General features: G+C 32.1%; 1 protein-coding gene across 1 annotated transcript; it reads left to right on the top strand.

The window, feature by feature from the left end:
- Window positions 1–507: 507 nt before the first annotated feature.
- On the top strand, window positions 508–18987 carry LOC108911207 (ethanolamine kinase). Its single transcript, XM_018716079.2, has 6 exons — window positions 508–1043; window positions 9327–9457; window positions 12153–12425; window positions 14809–15035; window positions 18310–18532; window positions 18598–18987. Exons 1-6 carry the CDS (start codon window positions 915–917, stop codon window positions 18668–18670), a joined length of 1056 nt encoding a protein of 351 aa, XP_018571595.1. The 5' UTR covers window positions 508–914; the 3' UTR covers window positions 18671–18987.
- The last annotated feature ends 1394 nt before the right edge of the window (window positions 18988–20381 follow it).

Here is a 20381-nt window from a genome sequence, read left to right as displayed (position 1 = left end):
AACAAGGAGGGGGACACTTTCAGCAGCTGCTTTAATTTATTGTTATAACAAGGAGGGGGACACTTTCCGCAGCTCCTTTAATTGTTTGTTATTGTTATCACGATTATTCTTTAAAATAAAGTTATATAGTCATTAACGTTATTGAAACTGACAGCTGCTATACAGCTCGTTGAGAAATGAGGTTAGGTAGGTCGCTATAAGCTACTCCCTACGTCCAATGTGTCAGAGCCAACTTCGACCACGTTTTTATTTGAACGCTCGTTATAACCGAAAGATGGGAAAAAATCAAAATCAGTTAACGTGTTTCGGCGTTTTAAAAAAAAATAACTCATTCAAAAGATATGAATTTTATTCCGTACTTCTGGCCATCCCGCCTGTATATCCATACGTTGTTCGTATATCCATGGTGCGACGACGTAGAGGCCGCTTTTCCTGCATATTTTAATATGCAAATTGTAGTTGTTTATAATTGCTTCATCAAAACGACGGCCGTAAATTGTACGCTGTGCCTCTTATACCAGTTATATTAACATGTAAAGTGTCAGTGTACAAATAATGAGTGATACTGTCCTAATTTGAAATTGTAAAGGTTACTTCCTAAACAGTTTGGTGATTAACTGCTATTTTTAAAGAACGAGGCATGAAAGAGGTCTGTTTTTTCTCATTGTTCTGAATTATTTTCCCCAACCCCCGTACATTTATCGAAATCCGCTATCCGCACGCAAGCGCACGTCGCCCCAGTTTCTTCGTCCGTCTAGTTATCTGTGAATTCCTTCCCCAACCATCAGCAGCCGCTTCGATTGTTCATGTTTACGTACCGCGTTATCTGCGCTATGTTCATTGCGACAATCGAAAAACGCCATTCGCCGGCGTGAGTTGTTTGCCGGACGATTATCATTTGGATAACCGCAGGCATGGGCGATGTACAGAAACGCGTTCCCCACGTCAGGGTGGTCGTGGACGAAAACGACGTCGAGAGGGGCGCTATGAGGATACTGGAACAGATCCGGCCCAGGTGGGAAAAGGACAGCGTCGAGTTTAAGGTAGGTCCGTCTCTTTTTAACGCGTCTCGTGTCGTACAGGGGGTTTCGTGGGCGGATAACGGAAAAGCGCGTTTTAGAATATGGAATATACCTATACTCCTATACAAAATCGTGATTGTCAAAGGCCGTGTTATTGGTTTAATTCATGATACGTCTTAAACAAATCGATAAAAGTTGGTGTACACAAACGATGTAATTATTTGGTAGGATATATTTTTTCTTACGTAAGACATATACCGGCGTATTTGACTTAAAAATCTTAAAATTCCATCTTGGTAAATTTTCCGTCCCGTGCTGTGATGTCAGCGATGTCGGTCCCAATTTCATTTCATTTATATATTTGTTATATACCTAGTGTAAAAGTGCTCTTTTTTCTATTAATCTCTATTAAAAACGTTGTTCGATATATCTTCCCTTCAAGTTTGTACTAATTTTTCACGGAAAACAACATACTACTTAAAATGTTTTTATTTGATACTGACATATTTTATCTATTTTTGTGCAAATTTAGAAAATTCATTAAAAATATGAATACCTGATAAAAACTAGATGTGACACTGAATTTTTGGAAAGCTGGTAAAGATTTGAAAAGCAGTACAGCATCATTATCGAGACAAATAATTTTATGTGTAGCAGTGATGAATATAAACATTGAAAGTATTTTGTTTTCTACGGCGTCGCTGATAAAATCAGTAACAGACTTGATCAAACCAGAGTTTTTCTCTATACATTTAGTTATTTTGAACTGGAAGGGATATGGAAAAACTTTTTTTTAATAAATGTTACTGAAAAAAACGAGCACTTTCACATGATGTAAAACAATATGTTTGTGTAAAATTGGGAAAGACAATTTCGATAAATTTACGAAGATGGAATTTTAAATCATATTCGGTTATGGCGGCCAACCATCTGTTTTTTGGTCACCCTGTACAACATTAAACATTTTCGGAGCTAAAATTGTTTGAACCATTAAGGTAGGCAACCTTTTTTCCACAACGTCTGTGTACCAAATTAATTTTGAGACAAGCAGCTAAATTTAAAAATAAGCAAAACGACTTTCATCACTTATCTTTACGTGAATTACTTAAATAAATATTTCAAGTTTAAGTGAATTTCTTAACTTTAACAAGCAGTTTGATAAAAAAAAAGGAAAGCTAATGAAATCTATGTTCCGTATCTTAAATCATAAAATTAATCTCGTTTCATAAATGTGATTTAAATAAATACTTTCAATATAAAATATTTATATTTAAAATTTTTAATGCATTCAGTAGAAATTTCTTTTGTTTTCTTTAAATTTCTTTTATCAGTATTACAAAAAATAATTTTTTTCCAAAGCAGTTATAAAATTAAAATGTAAAAATTATCAAAGTAAAGGTGGTAATAATCCAGATAATTTATCATAACGACATGCGGCATAATATCGTTAAATTAAATAACTTATAGGAGCCAGATCTGGTCATCCAGCTGAGTTTTTTTTCCCAGCCGATAAATTAGCACGTTTGTATAAAAACTCTTCAAGTTTACTGAACAAAACACTCAAGCTTGTTTGTTTATTTTAATTTTTTTTTATCTTGACATTCAAAATAAATCTTGAATTGTAAGCACTTGTGGGACAATATTACAGTTTCTTGTTCGTCTCTAATCTGACATCGTTTATTAGTATCGCGTATAATGTCAACAACTGTTTATCTTTTTAACAGTTTAAATAATACAAACTAGAGTTGTAACGTTATACGCATTGAAAATTGGTATTGATGCTTTATTTCGGTATATACAGACGCTTCACCTTCATAAATGATTACAAGCCACGTGACCAGTAATTTTCTATGGGATAGTAATTTTATTTCCTTCACGTTGGCCATTAAATTTCGGTAAAATTAATTTTTTTTAAAATAGTAATTCTACTTAACCTGGAGTTTTTATTGTGTATATTTATAACTTGTTTTCTAATGCTAGGAAATGTATTTTGAGAACGATCAATTATAGTCTTCTACGATAAGTTTGTAATGACGTCACATTTAGTAACTAAGTGCAGCCAATAGAATAACCCTAAATTTCTGTTCTGTATCGCATTAACTAGGAAATTTTATCGTTTTAAATTTACCACACTTTATTGTGACAGCGCACTGAATCAAAATCATTAAAATTAATCGATCGGCAGTTGTCAAACATTTGACGTGTTCGTGAGATTTGTGTATTGGAAAGTTCCTTTTAGAACTAATAAATTAACAGAAAAGCTGGGGTTCTTAATGAACTATTTTGACCAAAAACGTAAAAATGGAGGGTCACTTCTTTCACTTACCGCTGTAGCAGACGTAAGTTGTAATTGTTACATCAATTATGAACTGGTTATAACCGATAAAATTGCGAATTATATTACACAATTCTAAATGAAAATTATTTTTTTGATTGTTTCGTAAATTATTCCAGTGGACTGCAATAATGTGTGGTCCTAGGTTACAGCTAATAAGCTGAATTCGCTATCGAATTAATTTTCTTAAATATCCTGAAAAAATTTACAACCTGGCAACACTGTAACATTTCGAACTGTGACGTCATTATTTAAATTGTTTAGTAGTTTATGTGTTTGTACTGTACCCATTTTCCGTTTTTGGATAGATTTTCAAGTATTTGATAGTTTAAATTTAATAAAGAAATTTCCGACGAACGCCCCTGGCATTTTGTATAAGCGTAGTTTAGATTTTTTAAATTATATCGCTGGACAAACCTTAATTTGTCTTTTTTTTTTAATATGCATCTTTATGTACAATGTATCAGAATGCAGAAAAAATCTAATAAAGATAAGTTCTGGCACTGTTTCTAAAACATGATGTTAAATGTGACGTTAAATTTGGAAAATTAGAAAATCAAATTAACTACCAAATCCGCGCTCAAATGTTGTCGCGTAGATATCAATTCTTGTACACACTAACAGGGTTATTCAGTCATAATGTCATTAATTTTAAGGGAAAGTAAGGAAAAATTCATTATTTAAACCCCTTTCGGACGCTCCTGACCGCTGGCGGCATTGATACATTTACGGCTCCCAAGTCAACTCGATATCGGCCCGAAGGGGCGTTGCCAAATTGAAACATTTTCCTATATAGGAGCAGACTTCATAAATAAACGATTGTATCTGTTTTAGAGACTCACGTTTTTTGCACACATAATAATAATAATTTAAAATGTTAAAATATATAATAAATATGCAATTAACATATTAAAATGCTATTGTTGCCCAGCAAGGATCTCAGGGAGGTATGAGCATGCCTTCTTGCCAAAAAAAAACAGTTTCCTCGTAATTTTTTTCTAGACCATGCTTTGGGATGTCCCCAACCGCCTTGAAATAGTTTTTGTCGAAATATTAGGTTGCTCCTCAACTAAATTTAAAATAGCTTCTATCTCAATCAAATCATTTTGCCGATGCTCTGCAAGTTCTCGTCGCAAAATCAAAGACCTGGTATCGCGAAGACGTTGAAAAACTCGCACGAAGGTTTGTGGACTCGGAAAACGCCTCCGATATTCTGCTGCAGCGGCATTCGCATTTCGTAATCATTCTCCATATAAAATCACCATTTCCGCATATTCAAAATTCGCAAAATTAGCCATTACGACAAGCGAAACAAACCGAAATAAACTGCGGGTTGTTTCTGCATACTTTCTACATTATCTTCTGTCCATATGTATGACGTGATCTCCAAATTTGCAGGAAAACAATGCGGAAGATGCGACTAACGGTAGTAGATTTGAATATTTTATTATTATTTATGTGGTTCGATGTGGCAACGCTGTTCCGCTTCAATGTTCAAACGTTTTATTGTCCACCGACGTCTCCCGGTCAGAAAATTTGAGGGCGCCGAATTAGTGGGAGATTTTCTGTCTTTATTAGGCCTTCCGAGTACGTGGTTAAAATTCATGACCAGAGAGCGGACAATTTGTGTCTTTAACCTTGAACATAGATATGTCATTCATAAACCTAGATACATAATCCATGACGCAGTGGCGTGTCGGGTATGCATCGCAAATTTACGTAATAATTCACGAAAATTCCACGGTACATACATTTTTAGGCGTTATAAAATATTTAGAAAATCAGAAATTGTATACTACATATTTATTAAATAAAGTTCGGTGAAAAATAGTGTCGTTCTTTTAATTGGAAATTAGGAGTCAATGTAACGAATACCTCAGGCGACGCACATGATAGAATAGTCCAACTCACGCTCCATTCATACCAGGGCTGCAGTTTGAATTCTGACCAATAGGAATTCGATAAACGCAACTGATGTCGACGGATGGACTAGAGATGGGCGCGAGTGTCATTTCATCAGAACTAAATTAACTTAATTATTTTCTCGTTATTTAACCTGTTCACATGATTTATGGATTTTAAATAAAGGGTACAAATCTTCGCGAGGATAATACGATATATTTGCTATACATAATAATTATATTTTGNGTTATTTAACCTGTTCACATGATTTATGGATTTTAAATAAAGGGTACAAATCTTCGCGAGGATAATACGATATATTTGCTATACATAATAATTATATTTTGCATAGTTTATACACAATACATTTTTGAACGCGTACACATCTCTACCAAAATTTGACCTATTCTTCGGGTTAAAGACACACATTGTCCGCTCTCTATTAATGACATTATGACCCTGAATACCTATTTCTACAAATATAATCAGATATTAATTTGCCATTGTCAATGTAATAAATAAATTGTAACTTGAGTTACTATGCATACACCACTGGAAAAATTGTTAATTAATGTAATTAATTAATTGCTATAACTTTTCCGACCATAAAAGCAAATTTAACACACATAAAAATTTGAAGCGCACTTGTATCGCATCATATGAAAGCACCTAATTACAGTGTAACCAAAACTACATAAGAATATTTGCAATTTTTACTGGTTTATTTACAGATTATTTAGCCAGTTCACTTGGATCGCTTCTGTCAGAATTTCGTACAAGTTACACAATCAACGTTCTGATTTACATACATATTTGTTTATATTTCTTTTGAAGCCAACTGGTTCAACTTGGATATTCGATGATTATTACGTCACAAGCATAGAATTTGCTTCACGCTTGGCCTACTGAGAATCGTTTATTGCAAAATAAATGTGCTAATAATTTTATATTCATCGGATGTTAAAAAATCGTAATGAAGCATAAATCTTAAATTTATTCTAAATCTCTTGATTGTTTAGGAAAAAATATCTTTGATAAGGACAAAATTAAATTAAAGATAATAATAATTGATAAATAGAGGTATTAATTTTTATAGATTTTTATCAAAGCTCGTCAGTTTAGTACAAATATGAGGTATTTAAAGAATTAAACCATTGGTACACGTAAGTTATAAGGAAATTGGTGTCTAAAATTAACTATTTATTATCTTATAAAGCAGCACAAAGTCCATAATTTTTATTATTATTTAAAATGCGATAAGTAAAATGTTTATTTAATGCATTTAAACTGGATTTGGAAGCAGTTCAATAACTAGAATACAGGGGTTAATCAAAATTTCATTTCAAGAATCTTCAAAAAGGACGAGTTGCAGGCTATCCATTATACAGGGTGTCACATACACATGTTATATACTTCAAGGGTATAATCTAGAACCCGAATGGTGTCGATTTAACCAAACTTGCTTAAACGAAAAATGTCGCAAAAAAAAGTTACAGGAAGTAAGTCTTTTTTTATAACTTGTTTTTTCTTTAATAGTCTCGACGGTATCTGTTTCAAAGAGTCCGTCTTTGGGTGAATCATATATCCACGGAGATTTTTTGCCTTTTGGCTTTAAAATATCACTAGAAATGAAAATTCTTCTATGCGCATAAAAAAAAAACGTGGGCTTAACTTTTGGCGGCACAATATGTTTAAAAAATTGGAAAAATGTCATATTTTTCTTCCTATTTAATTATGTGTCTTTTCAAGAGTTGATTTTAGGCGAAAATGGAAGAGGAAAAAATGTTTGTAATTAAATTTTACAAAATATGACTAGTTACAAATCAAATGAATCTTGATTATTATCGTAAAAATCGAAAAAATCGCCAAAAATGGGGTTAAAAAACATTACTCTTTAGGGAATTTTTTTGGGGTCTTTAAGTTGGGTATAGGACCTTCATACTTGGCTCAAGAAAATTTCATGTTATGTAGAATCATCACACCAAATTTCATCAAAATCGGCTCGATAGATTTTGCATAATAATTTTGCAATCCAGATTTTGAAAAAAACTTTGCAAATTTTCAAAATTTTGCACAGCAAAAACCAAGGCCCTTAGATACTTGAAAATTTAATCACATATAGAAGGGCTCTCAAGCTTTCAAACGCTTTTTGAAAAATTCGAATCCGTCAATTAGGAGAGCTCTGGCGCTTGTTTAAACATTGGTCGAATTTTTGTACTATAATTTTGTATTTTTGTAATATAATGAGTTAATTTCTCATTTGCTTATATTTTAAACAGTAAATAATATTTGAATTATATTTTAATCACAAAAGAAATGATGACTAAATTATTAATTAATTAATTAATTAATTAATTAATTACTAATTTTCCTCATATTTTGAAAATAATTGTTGTTTAAACAATTTTAGAATATTTAAATAAATTTGTTTTTGATCTTTGATAAACAGTATATAAGTTTATGCACTTACCTTTGATACAATAAAAAAATAAAGTTGATAATTAAAGGAAGTTTGAAGATAAATAATTATCGGACTGTTGAAAGACCAATTATTAACAATAGGCATTTGAAAATACGCTAATAGTTTTTTTTTTAAATCGCGAGACATCGATTTAAAAAAAAATCATCAAAAGCGGACCTCTAGAAGCTGAGATATTAAAAATTTTTAAGCGCATCGCGGTTTTGAACTCGCCGATTCAATTTCTGCTTCTGCTTCCCCCACCACCTCCACCTGTACGAATTTCTTGATTTTCTCGCTTGCATAAATAACTTTAAACGCGTTTTAAAGTAGGTTGCCAATGAAGAAAAATATTTCAAACTTAGACCTGATAAGTACCCGGAATACCAAAGGTATTTTTTGAAAAATTAGCCCGGATGTCCCAGTACATTTAGTGTCAATGACGGTTAACTTTGATTGGCTATAACTACGTAACTAATTGACCAATCGATCTGTTTTTTTTTAAAGAAACGTCTTTCCAATAACTTTTAAAACCTGCTTTAAAACATTTGATTTGATTGATAATTCACACAGTTATTCTAATTGTTTATAAGTACAAAAATTCGACCAATGTTTAAACAACCGCCAGAGCTCTCCTAATCGACGGATTCGTTTCAAAAAAAAGTTTGAAAGCTTGAGAGCTCTTCTAATGTGATTAAATTTTCAAGTATCTTAGGGCCTTGGTTTTTGCTGTGCAAAATTTTGCAAATTTGCAAATTATTTTTCAAAATCTGGATTGCAAAATTATTATGCAAAATCTATAGAACCGATTTTGATGAAACTTGGTGTGATGATTCTACATTTCATGAAGTTTTCTTGAGCCAAGTATAAGTCCTATACCCAACTTAAAGACCCCAAAAAAAATCCCCTAAAAAGTAATGTTTTTTAACCCCATTATTGGCGATTTTTTCGATGTTTACCATAATAATCATGATTCATTCGATTTGTAACTAGTCATATTTTGTAAAATTTAATTACAAACATTTTTTCCTCTTCCATTTTCGCCTAAAATCAACTCTTGAAAAGATACATAATTAAATAGGAAGCAAAATATGACATTTTTCGAATTTTTTTAACACATTGTGCCGCCAAAAGTTAAGCCCACGTTTTTTTATACGCATAGAAAAATTTTCAATTCTGGTGATATTTGAAAGCCAAAAATCTCCGTGAATACACGATTCACCCAAACCAAAACAGATACCGCCTAGTCTATAACTCAGAACTCAGCTAACCGATTTGAGCAAAATTTGTTGTTGCTTAGTTTCATGTAGTATGCAGTTGTTCCTATTAGGTTAAATCATACAGGGCATTCATTTTACTACAATCCTTTGTGAATATTCTTCTGTAACTTTTTTGTACGTTTAAATTTTTACACACAACTATCAGAATAAGTATATAACATTCGTTAGGTGACACCCTGTATAACCTAAATTAGACTTAACTTATTTTTTCTTACATAACTAAAACCGCTACGAACATTGCATGGATTTTACCCACTTCTGATATGATGTAGATTTTCTTCTACGCCTAACTTATAAATCTGTTTCGAATAAAAGTTGAATGTGTATAGCTGTTGACAGATGGCATAACCAACAAACTGGTGGGATGCCGACCCGCAGAGGCTGAAGAATCCGAAACTGTGCTGGTCAGGATCTACGGCAATAAGACAGACTTGCTCATAGACCGGAAGGCCGAAACTCGGTAAGTTATTTCAATTTTTTAAGTTACTTTCAAGTTTTCTGACGTATTCACAAAAGTAACAATATGACAAAAAAATTATATTTACACACATACAATCAAATGAAACGAAGGCAGATTTGCTGAATACATACCTACTTTGGTATAAATAAAAAAATATCTCCCTACCTCTTGGATATACAAACGCAACTGTAAATGTGTAAGGATAACCTAGTTTTTACCAAAATCGACGTATCTATTCTATATCTATCGACGTTATTATATACATATTTGACAATTTTTGGAACCTTCTAATATTAGTCCAGTCACTGAAGTATTTTGCCTACCAATTTTTTAGGATGGAATGGATTGACGTGAAATTTGAACTGTAGCTAGGAAATAACCCAAGAAACAAAAGTTATATAGTGCCGAAGTGTGCTTTTACCCTAGGGGTGGATGCCACCCCTTCTGGAGGGTGGAAATTTTTTTATTAAAAATAACCTCACGATTCGGTAGAGGGACGAATTCTAAGCAAAAAATGTTCTATAAGAATTATTTGTACAGTCAATACTTTTTGAGTTATTTGCGCCTAAACTTGTTCGTTTTTAGCCCAAAAAATGCATGTTTTTGAGTCATTTTTGGCGAATATCTCAAAAACTGATCATAAGCAAAAATGAAGGTAATTAAATAGCAGATTGCTTTTTTTTATTTTTGTAGATGGTATCGAACCCGAGTTATGTCTCCCAGAAATTGAAGTCAATTTCGAAGATAGCTATAATCAAAACGTTCAATGTCCTGTAGCGGAAAAATTAAAGGTTTTTCGAGGAAAACTTATAGAACACTTATTAAAGTTCTTGAAAATACCTTTAAATTGAGTGGTGGTAAAAGTCGTCAGCATGAAAACTAAAGAAGTTACAATCAAAATAAAATGATTATCTTGATTTTTGAGAAAAAAAATCGGTATTGAAATTAATGACTTGACGGAAAAAAAATTAAACGTATGCCTTCTGCAAATTACTTTATTTATGTATTAACAGTAGATTCTGGGAATTTGAACGACTTTAGAAGCCTAGAAAAATATTTTTTTAAAAAATCGCCTTTTTCAAAATATTTCAAAAACTAACAAAGTTATAAAAAAATGATAGAATAAGAAATTGTAGGTTTTTCATTACTGAACAATTAGCTTTTTTTAATTTTTATAGGACAAAATTTGACCGAGTTATGACCGTTAGAAGCTCAAAACTAAGCTCCAAGACTGCCTTTCCTGAGCCTTTTTAGCTTACAAATCTAAAAAACGAAGGGCTCAAAAAAACTGCAAATCACAGAACTTAAGGTGCTTTAAATTCCCTACAAAATGGTTTTTTGAGTAAATTTATAACTTTAAAATTGCAAAAGTTATAGTAAAAAAATTAATCGCTTTTTTCGGTAAAATTTTCGGAGCGGGTAAATTATCATCATCTTTGTGTATTTTGGAGCACTTGTGAACTGATTTGAGTAAGTATTTTAATAATGTACCTACACAGACGTATCCGAGTTCACATGTATATGTATACATATTTGATATTAATTTAATAAAAAAATATTAAGAATAAATTCAATAAAATTAAGAAAAAATAATTATATACTCACATATAATTTTTAGGAAATTGTTCTATAAGGAGTAGGGTTTTTTATGAGGGGTAGGTCTTCCATAAGGGTTTTTTGGGTGGCTGAAAAGTTGCAATATATCATAGATCATATGAAAACCAATAAAAAGTTTATAATTCAACATATATATGCATACCATTAAAACATCTCAAGCTTTCAATAATATTTTATTTTATTATAAGGGATGGTTTTTAAGGGTTGCAACTTTGTAATGAGTCGTAAGCTTTCTAATGAATAACAAAAGAAACGCAATACATTGTGAATGCACCAAAGGAATATTTTAAACTGTTAAAAATTTTTGTTTCTATTTTTTGTCCATGGAAGGGTAGTTTTTGAGGAATTTTAAGGGTATAAAAGTAATTAAACTTCATAAATTATATTAAAAAACATGAAAGGAACTTTATCCAACATATTTGAACATGAATTGAATCTTTAAAATACGTAAATCTGCGATTTTCGCATTTTTTTTCATACAAGGGTAGTTTTTACCCCAAATTGAAACAGCACACATCTAGACAATATAACTTTTGAAGTGGAGGGTCAGGGTTGTATGTAAATTTTCAGGAAAATCCGAAAAAATTCGGAGCTTTTACCTTATTTTCACCTTCAGTAACTGGACTATATGATACGCCCATGGAATCGCACTGAGAATAAACCACTGACTAGTACTGTGACAGTTGAATATAAGTTACACCATTTTTTTGATACCCTGTATACTATTATATTCGCGTAATGTCAAACATTAATAATTCTTCTTAACTGCGCTTCTATTCCCCTAGCTAAAAAGTCCTTGAATGCATTGAATTCAATTGTCATGGACTAACGTCAAATGAGGTCTACTTCATGAATAAAATCAACATTAAACAGAATTAAGGCAGGATACACAAACAAATAAATTACTTGTTAGATTATCTCGTTACATGTTTGGAAAATTCTAGAGCATACGAGGGCAGTTAGCAATGTTCAACCTTCACAGCCAGCTAAGGTTTAAACTAAATAATTTTTATAAGGATTATTGCATCTTTCTTCTGTTTTGTCCGCTTAATCAAATGAGTTTTTTTGTCTAATTTAGAAACTTCATACTCCTCAACAAAGTGGATCTAGCTCCGGACCTATATGCCACTTTCGATAACGGTTTGGCGTACAGGTTTATACCGGGAAACACCCTGGACCAGGAGACTGTGAGGGACCCACACATCTACAGGTTAGTGGCGAAGAGGATGGCAAAACTGCATAAAGTTAAGGTAAAAGGAGAAGAGCACCCCCAGCCTTTCTTGTGGGATAAGATGAGCAGTTTCCTGGAGTTGGTACCCGATGTGTTCAGCGACAGCAAAAAAAATGAAAGGTAATTGTTGAACCAACATGTACAAGCTACGAAATTCTGTATTTGCATAAAATTGACATACTTAATATGGTAGAGATCAGAAAGATTACAAGGTTAGACAGTTGTTTACCAAGATTTATTATTTCAGTTAATTTGTGTATCATAAAAAAATTGCGGTTTTTCCAGCATCGTGCCTTGCATTGCAACTGTCGTTTACAATAACAAAAAAATATATTTGGTCATTTGTGCTGACCTTAGCCTTATTTACTGCGTTGACACATACAGGGTTATTAGGTCCAGAACTTTAGCATTTCTGTGCAGAAAACATCTTGAGTTTTTTTATTTATTATCTGTTTTATTTGGCGGATTTAAACTTTGGTAGTCGTTTAGATGAAACTTTTATTGTACCGTTTTATTATTAATTAAATAATATGTTTCATGTGTAAAAAAAGTCCAAGACTGGGGCGAAATTTTACTTAGTTAGTAATAAATAGTAAAATAATTCTAAATGAAAACATCTTTATCTTTCATACACCCGTTAACAACTAATTTCCTGACATTAATTTTTTATACAAAATTGTGAATTTTGACGATTTTTTTTTAACTTAAAGCTCCTTTCATAGCTTTCCGAATATATAATAATATATAACTATATCACGCGCATGCGTCGTATATTTCATTTTGCAACTAAGGCTAAAAAATAAAAAAACTTTCCAGGTTGCAAATTTGAAATTTAAAAAAAAGTGATATATTTCAATGTATTATTATGAAATCTACCATGAAAAAAATCAGTGCGATTGTGGAAGATGCTCGGGATCGTCCAGACTAATAATTAGTTAATTTGTTTATAAGCCCATAACTTGTAAACTATTCAACTTACCGATTCCAGATTTCGTGTGAGTTATTAGACAGTGATAAGGAATGAGAGGATGCGATGTCAATAACGCAGTTTATAAAAGTTTAATTCAAAAGTCATAAATAAACTTCTTGTTTATAACTTTTGATCTAATCAATATTTTTTGACGCTCGAGGGCTAGTTTTGTAGGTCTTTTAAAGACTAAAAAAACGTACGTTACTGTTTTCTCGTGGAAATGAACGGAAAAAAGTTATAAGCGAAAAACGTGAATTTACGTAGAAATTATACAATTAATCAGCCTGTAAACAATCTTCCCCCCATTTTTATGACTGTGGAAACTAATATGTTATTGTACTTAATATTTAATATTTATAGTGGTAAATTCAGCTTGCCGAATTAAAAAGTCTCGTCCAACTCTATATTTCCTGGCCTATAATTACATTTTTTATTTAGCACTTTAAGGCTAAGTGTCAAATAAATAAGCAAAATGACACAAATACACAAATTGTTATAGCAACCATCATTTTTACTTATCAGGTTACTTTGATTGAAATATGAAATTATATATTTTTAAAATGCTTGTAATTTCTAAACACAAACGAATCGGACCCATGTTCATATAAGAAAAAAAATGTTTGAAATAAATCCAGCTACCTACCTTCTGTCACAGTTTGTCATAGAATTGTACTCTGTATTTAATACAAATTAATTAAACTATAGTAGGATCATATTCGATGCAAAGTAATAATTCATTGCCTGTCAAGGGATCCAGTGCCATACGTTTAATACATTTTAAGGGTTTTAGAAATTGAATAATTTCTTTATACATTATGAAAGGACGAAGGGATCAGTTCACGTCTGGCACCATTGTTCCTACAAAAATTCCTTTATTCGCATAAACTATTTATTTTAGATGTAATTTATTATAAATCAAATTTGTTTTTTAATTTCCACATATGTACTACATTTTACCTCTGTAGGCGCCACTGTTGTTTACTTGTTTTTTGGAGGCGCTCTCTGTTTTACGATCAAGCTCGCCAGGTTAGTATTTGACGTATAACCGACCACTTCGTACACTCGATGCACCTGGGTGACTACAGCTACTACCAGAACACAGTGCGTATGCAGCGGTATTTCAGATTTAACATTTGAAATGGTTCATCTTACGCCTCCTAAAAATGATGACACGATTTTCCTTTGATAAAAGACCGACAACTTTTTGCTCTACTTTGCATCGAATACGATCCTACTATAGGACTAACTGCACAACATATGTGCAATACAAGCAGTTTCACTCGGTTGTCGGCACGTTGATCTCATTTGACCGTTATCTGTGTCCTTGGATGGAGAAGCTCCGTAATAAGAATGTTTTACTTAACAATTAAGAACACCCTGTATATCGTTTTTTCCTATTATTAAATATTAAAATAGGGTGTAAAATGTAACCAAGTATTGTTGTTGTGCACCAAACCATACAACTCCGGGAAAATACGAGCTGTGAAAACGAATTTCCATTCCTTAATTGATCTGCGCGTTTGTTAATTTCAGATACCGAGAATGCATAATGTCAAAGGCGCAGATAGAAGGGGAGTTGCGAGAACTGAGGAACGCTCTAAAAAATTCCGATAGCCCCGTGGTCTTCGCCCACAATGACCTGCTGTTGGGCAACGTCATCTATACGCAAAGCGAGGACTCCGTTACGTTCATAGACTTCGAATACGCTGCATTCAGTTATCAGGCCTACGACATCGGTAACCATTTCGCGGAATTCGTGGGTAAGTATACATAGATTCAAAACTCCGGGTGGGCTCTGAAAAAGTGGGTTCATTTGTTTCAATTATAAAGAAATTTCATAAAAATATATACAGGGTGCCCGGAAAGGTCATGTCAAAAATGAAGGGATATACAGGGGAAGTCAAAATAGATGTAGTACTTCATATAAATTTTTTTCCTATTGGGCTTCGTTGTGGAGTTTTTCGCCTTCAAAGAAGTTTGAAAAAGAAATTCCAATTATAACTTCTAAGTCGTTACCATGACAACAATGAAATTTGGTCAATTAAAGTAACTCATGGTAATGTTCATTTCCAAATTTAAACTGATATTCAATATGCCTGGATTATACAGGAGCAGACGAAATTATCCATTTAAATTTATACATCTTTGACAACGTTGCCAAGTTAGGCATTTTTCTTCCATGGTTAGATTCCTCACCCAAATTTGCTTTAAAAAAGGTGAACCGTATATCAGTCGATATCTTGTACCGTTTTTTTGAGAAAATCGAATTTTATTAACAAACATTTATTGCATCAAAAATGTGATACTAACATTTTCGTAAAAATCTTGGTTTCTATTATCAAGAGTGGTATGCGCAATATGCGGTCATTAACCTAGCTTTTAATGCCTTTTTTAATCCGTATCAAACGAATAAGATATTTTTTATATTTTAAATATTAACAAGTAATATTTATTTGTTAATAATTTGTTAGGGGGATGCAGTTAGACATATTACCTTACTTCCAGAAAGCAATGTGTTGCTCTAAAAAATGATATATCTGATTTAACTGCAGTAGACAGCGGGGTACCTCAAGATTCGGTTTTGGGGCCCCTACTCTTTATAATTTATATGAATGACCTTTCTCTCTATTTGTCTCCTGAGAGATGTATTCTCTACGCTGATGATACATCATTGATTTGTAGCGGTAATAATGCAGTTTCCTTACAATTTGATGTAAATGTATTAGAAAATAAAGCCAATGAGTGGTTCGCAAATAATAATCATAAATTAAATCTGGATAAAACTCAACGTATAACGTTTTTCTCGGATAATATTACAAATGGATCAACAGTAGAATTATTGAGTTTGACTATCGATAATAGGTTATGTTAGTCACCTTACGTTCAATCTATAAAGAAAAAACTGTCGTTTTATTCTTTTATTATTCGTAAATTAAAACCAAATTTTAGTCAAATTGCTCTCTTAAAAGTATATTTTTCATTGTTCCACTCTCATTTATGTTACGGTAACATCTGGTAATTCTGGAGTAACTCTTCCTCTGCTATACAGATATTTAGAATGCAAAAAAAGATTATAAGGTTTATTGCTAACGCAAAGTTTTTGGACCACTGTCAGCTTTATTTTAAAACACTGAGGGTAATGCCTTTACCTTCTACTTCTTATATTTTACCAGCTTTTGGAAATACACAAAAATATTAATACGTTTGTTTGTAACTCTAACATACATTACACAGACCAACAAACTTTAACTTTTTCTGGAGGCAGAAACTTGAATATTTCCGAAGGAATTAGGTGCGCTGAATTCGAATCTGGCAGCAGAATTGCTCTATCATGTCAGGTTTTTGAGATATCCTAACCTAAATGTGCAAAAAACACTGTTTTTCGTCATATTTGAGGTTATGTAGTAATGCCATCTATTCTTTTTCAAAAAACTAATACATTGAATCTAAAAATAAAGGCTCCCTTCTTCGAATGCCGTTGAGTTTGCGCAAATATCTTTTTTTTTTCGTTGAGATATCACACGTTGAAACTAAGTTTCTCAATTTCTTAATATGCGAAAATCTACTAAGGATCCCTTAGACATCAAGCAGTCGATTGCAATTCAGAAACTTCATACCCATACGGTTTGTGGGTTTGGAGTTGGTGGGCTTGGGGTTTGTAAGCTTGGTGTTTGTAGGTTCGGGTTTTGTGGGATTGGGGTTTGTGGGTTTAGGGATTGTGGGTTTGGGGTTTGTGGGTCTGTGGATTTGGAGTTTGTAAAGTGAGAGCACGAATGTATTGAAGGTTTCTGAGTATGAAGTTTCTGAACTGCAATCAACTGTTTGACGTCTAAGGGATCCTTAGTAGAGTTTCGCATATTAAGAAACTGATAAACTTAGAAATTTCAACATGTGATATCTCAACGAAAAAAAAAAAAAGATATTTGAGCAAACTCAACGGCATTCGAAAAAGGGAGCCTTGTACTTTTAGATATGTATTTTTTTTTTGAAAAAGAATAAATGGCATGACTACATAACCTCAAATATGACGAAGAACAGTGTTTTTACACTTTTAGGTTAGGAAATCTCAAAAACCTGACGTGATAGAGCAATTCTGCGGCCAGATTCGAATTCAGCGCACCAAAATCCTTCGGGAATGTATATTAGTGTGTCTGTTTCTTGACCCTTGTTGACCTGTGATTATCATAATACTCGACAGACTAGTTATTTGCGACCGCCTCGTTTTCGACTAAATCTATCATCCAGAAATGCCCCTCAGCTAAATCTTTACAATATTTTACCTGATGCCGTAAAAGAGTTAAACTCTTGTAAATTTAAATTAGGTCAGGAAATATCTTCTCTCGAAAATTGTTTTTATTCGGCGCAGGAGTTTTTGAGTGCTACCACCATGTTTTTAAATTTTTAATTATTTTTTGTCTTGATTATTTTAACTGTACTTTTGTCGTTATGTAAGTTTTGTTAATCTGTTATTTTTTGTTTTATACATTGTGCATTATTGATTTTTAATATTTTTTTTTTACTGTTGATATATGTTTGACTTACTACAATTGTACTTCTTTGTATAAAAAGTAGTTAATAATAAATTTATCAATTTATCTATCTATCTAATAAAAACAAATGTATAAGGATAATAATTGTTTTCGAATGTTAGGTTATACAATTTAGTATTTTTAATATTGTTAGCGTACTCACTACGTTTTATAATTGAATAAGAGTTTTTAATATGATGTGCAATTAATTATTTAATTTATAGTAGGTATACCTTATTGTGTGACTTATTGTTTTTCAAAAAGTAGGGTACCTACCTCTTTAAAATGACACTACGACTAAAAAAACACTCACTCATTCATCCATAGTTTTTGTTAGTAAAGTTAAATGCTTATTTTTTAAAAGGTCGAGTAATGTAATACATATTCATGTGCCTAGTGAAAGATCTAGAACTGCTTTTTTAGAAACATGTCTACTACGTCAGTGAAATACTTCTTCTGAGTGTGACCCCAGACGTTTTTTCGAATAAAATTTCCTTCTTTCCAGGTATAGGAACAGATCTGGATTATTCTCTGTACCCTGATAAAGAATTACAAACCGACTGGATCAGGACGTACCTTGCGGAATACCACGGAAGGGAGCCCAAGGAAGAAGAAGTAGAAAAATTGTACGTTCAAGCCAACCAATTCGTGTTGGCCGCCCATCTTTTTTGGGGCATTTGGGCGCTTATCCAAGCCGAACATTCCTACATAGATTTCGACTACATGGAGTAAGATATTTCCAGTACAATATTCAATGTCTGTGATGTTTATATTAATTTTTCGTCTTTTACAGATACGCCGATTTAAGATTGAGAGAATATTTCGCCAAAAAATCTGTCTGCGCGTTATTCAACGGATCAAGTTAATGTCTCAATAAGATGATTTAAAGAATCAAGCTTTTATTTTAACTGAAATCTAATTCTGGACAATAATTTAGTATTAATTGCTATAGGAAATACTGTTTTCAAAGGAATTACGGAGGGTCGAAATTATTACGGGAAAATATTGCAAATGTTGAATTCCATTTAGAAAAATGATTAGATATTATATTGTTTTTATTATGTGAAGTATTTAGCTTTTAAATTTGTGTATCTATACATTCCAAGTATATGTTTGCATTCATGTTAATCACATACTTTGTTGTCATATATTTTATGAAATAAATTTATTTTTAATAAAAAAATTGTATTTTATTGAATAACATAGTACCACCAGACTGTTTTAAATCTGTTAATGATTTATTACGTAATTTGTCGCTCTGAATCCAAATCTGGTCGTAAAAAATGCTCCATCACAATAGGATTTTAAGTAAAAAGCCAAAAAGCGTAGCACCATCAGATTTCACATGTCATAAAACCCCTGTGTACCAAATTTNTGTCCATGTTAGCACGGGGGTGAAAGTACACAAGCACCAACAGTTGCTGAGTACAATGTAGAAACAAGGCGATAGCCATTAAAAATACCGAAGTTCTATTAAGGGAGAAAATTTTGGGCAATGCTCTACAGAGACACAGTAAAAGCCAAAAAGTAACGCTATAGGGCAGTAACTTCAGGTCTTGCACCAGAACGTCAAGGGCCAGTACACCCAGAAAATATATGGTAAGTTCCGACCAGAAGACTAACTCTTCAATTTTAGTTTTTTTCTGAAAAAGAGAACTGTATGTTTCTCGAAACGTCAAAGATCAAGTCGATAACATGGCAACCTTCCCCCCTCTAGAAATTCGAAAAATGTACAAAAATTTTCTTAAGCTAAGAAAAGATTAGATTGGAAATTTTTAATAAAATATTTTATTTACTTAAACTTTAATTTTGAAAACTAATACTCGATTTTTAAAAAAAACAATTGTAATAAATTAGTTTAAATATTTGTTGACAAAAGCATTTAAAAATATAAAATTTTATGTTAAAAACTAATACTCGATTTTTAAAAAAAACAATTGTAATAAATTAGTATAAATATTTGTTGACAAAAGCATTTAAAAATATAAAATTTTACGTTAAAAAGTAATACATTTCCATATTTTAAAAATTTAGTTCTGGTATTTTAAATTAAAAAAGAATAAAAACTTGGCTGAAAAATACTATGGTGCAAAATCATCTCAATGGTATACACAGCAAGCTTATTTTTGATAACCATGAAGATTTTATTAATAAAGTTGTCGACACATTTTCAAAAAATCCGAGAAGATTATGTTTTAGGTACCTAATTTGCGTTGAATTTCTTTATTTTTTTAGTTATTTGTATATTTTTCATGTTTTTGTATTAAAAAGGTTTTATTAAACATATTTCTAAAAAATATTAATTCACTGTACTTATTTCACCTATACTTTATATTTCTTACATCCTCTCTCTTATGTTGCCCCCCTCTAGCCCATTGGGTGGCGACGCCCTTGGGACGGGGTTTAAGAAAAACACCCCCAGTGCTAATACTATCTTTATCCTTGCCATTTTTATAGATTAGAAAGCTAATTTTCGCAAATCTCCAATATACATACAGGGTGATAAAAAAGAGTGTAAAATATTTAAGGAGGTAATAGTATGAACCAAAATAAGCAGAAAAGTCGCAATAAACATGG

The sequence above is a fragment of the Anoplophora glabripennis genome, unplaced genomic scaffold (assembly GCF_000390285.2).
Source record: "Anoplophora glabripennis isolate ALB-LARVAE unplaced genomic scaffold, Agla_2.0 scaffold144, whole genome shotgun sequence".
Classification (NCBI taxonomy): Eukaryota; Metazoa; Arthropoda; class Insecta; order Coleoptera; family Cerambycidae; genus Anoplophora; species Anoplophora glabripennis.
The sequence above is the reverse complement of the archived record's forward strand: the minus strand, read 5'-3'. Positions and strand labels throughout refer to the sequence as shown.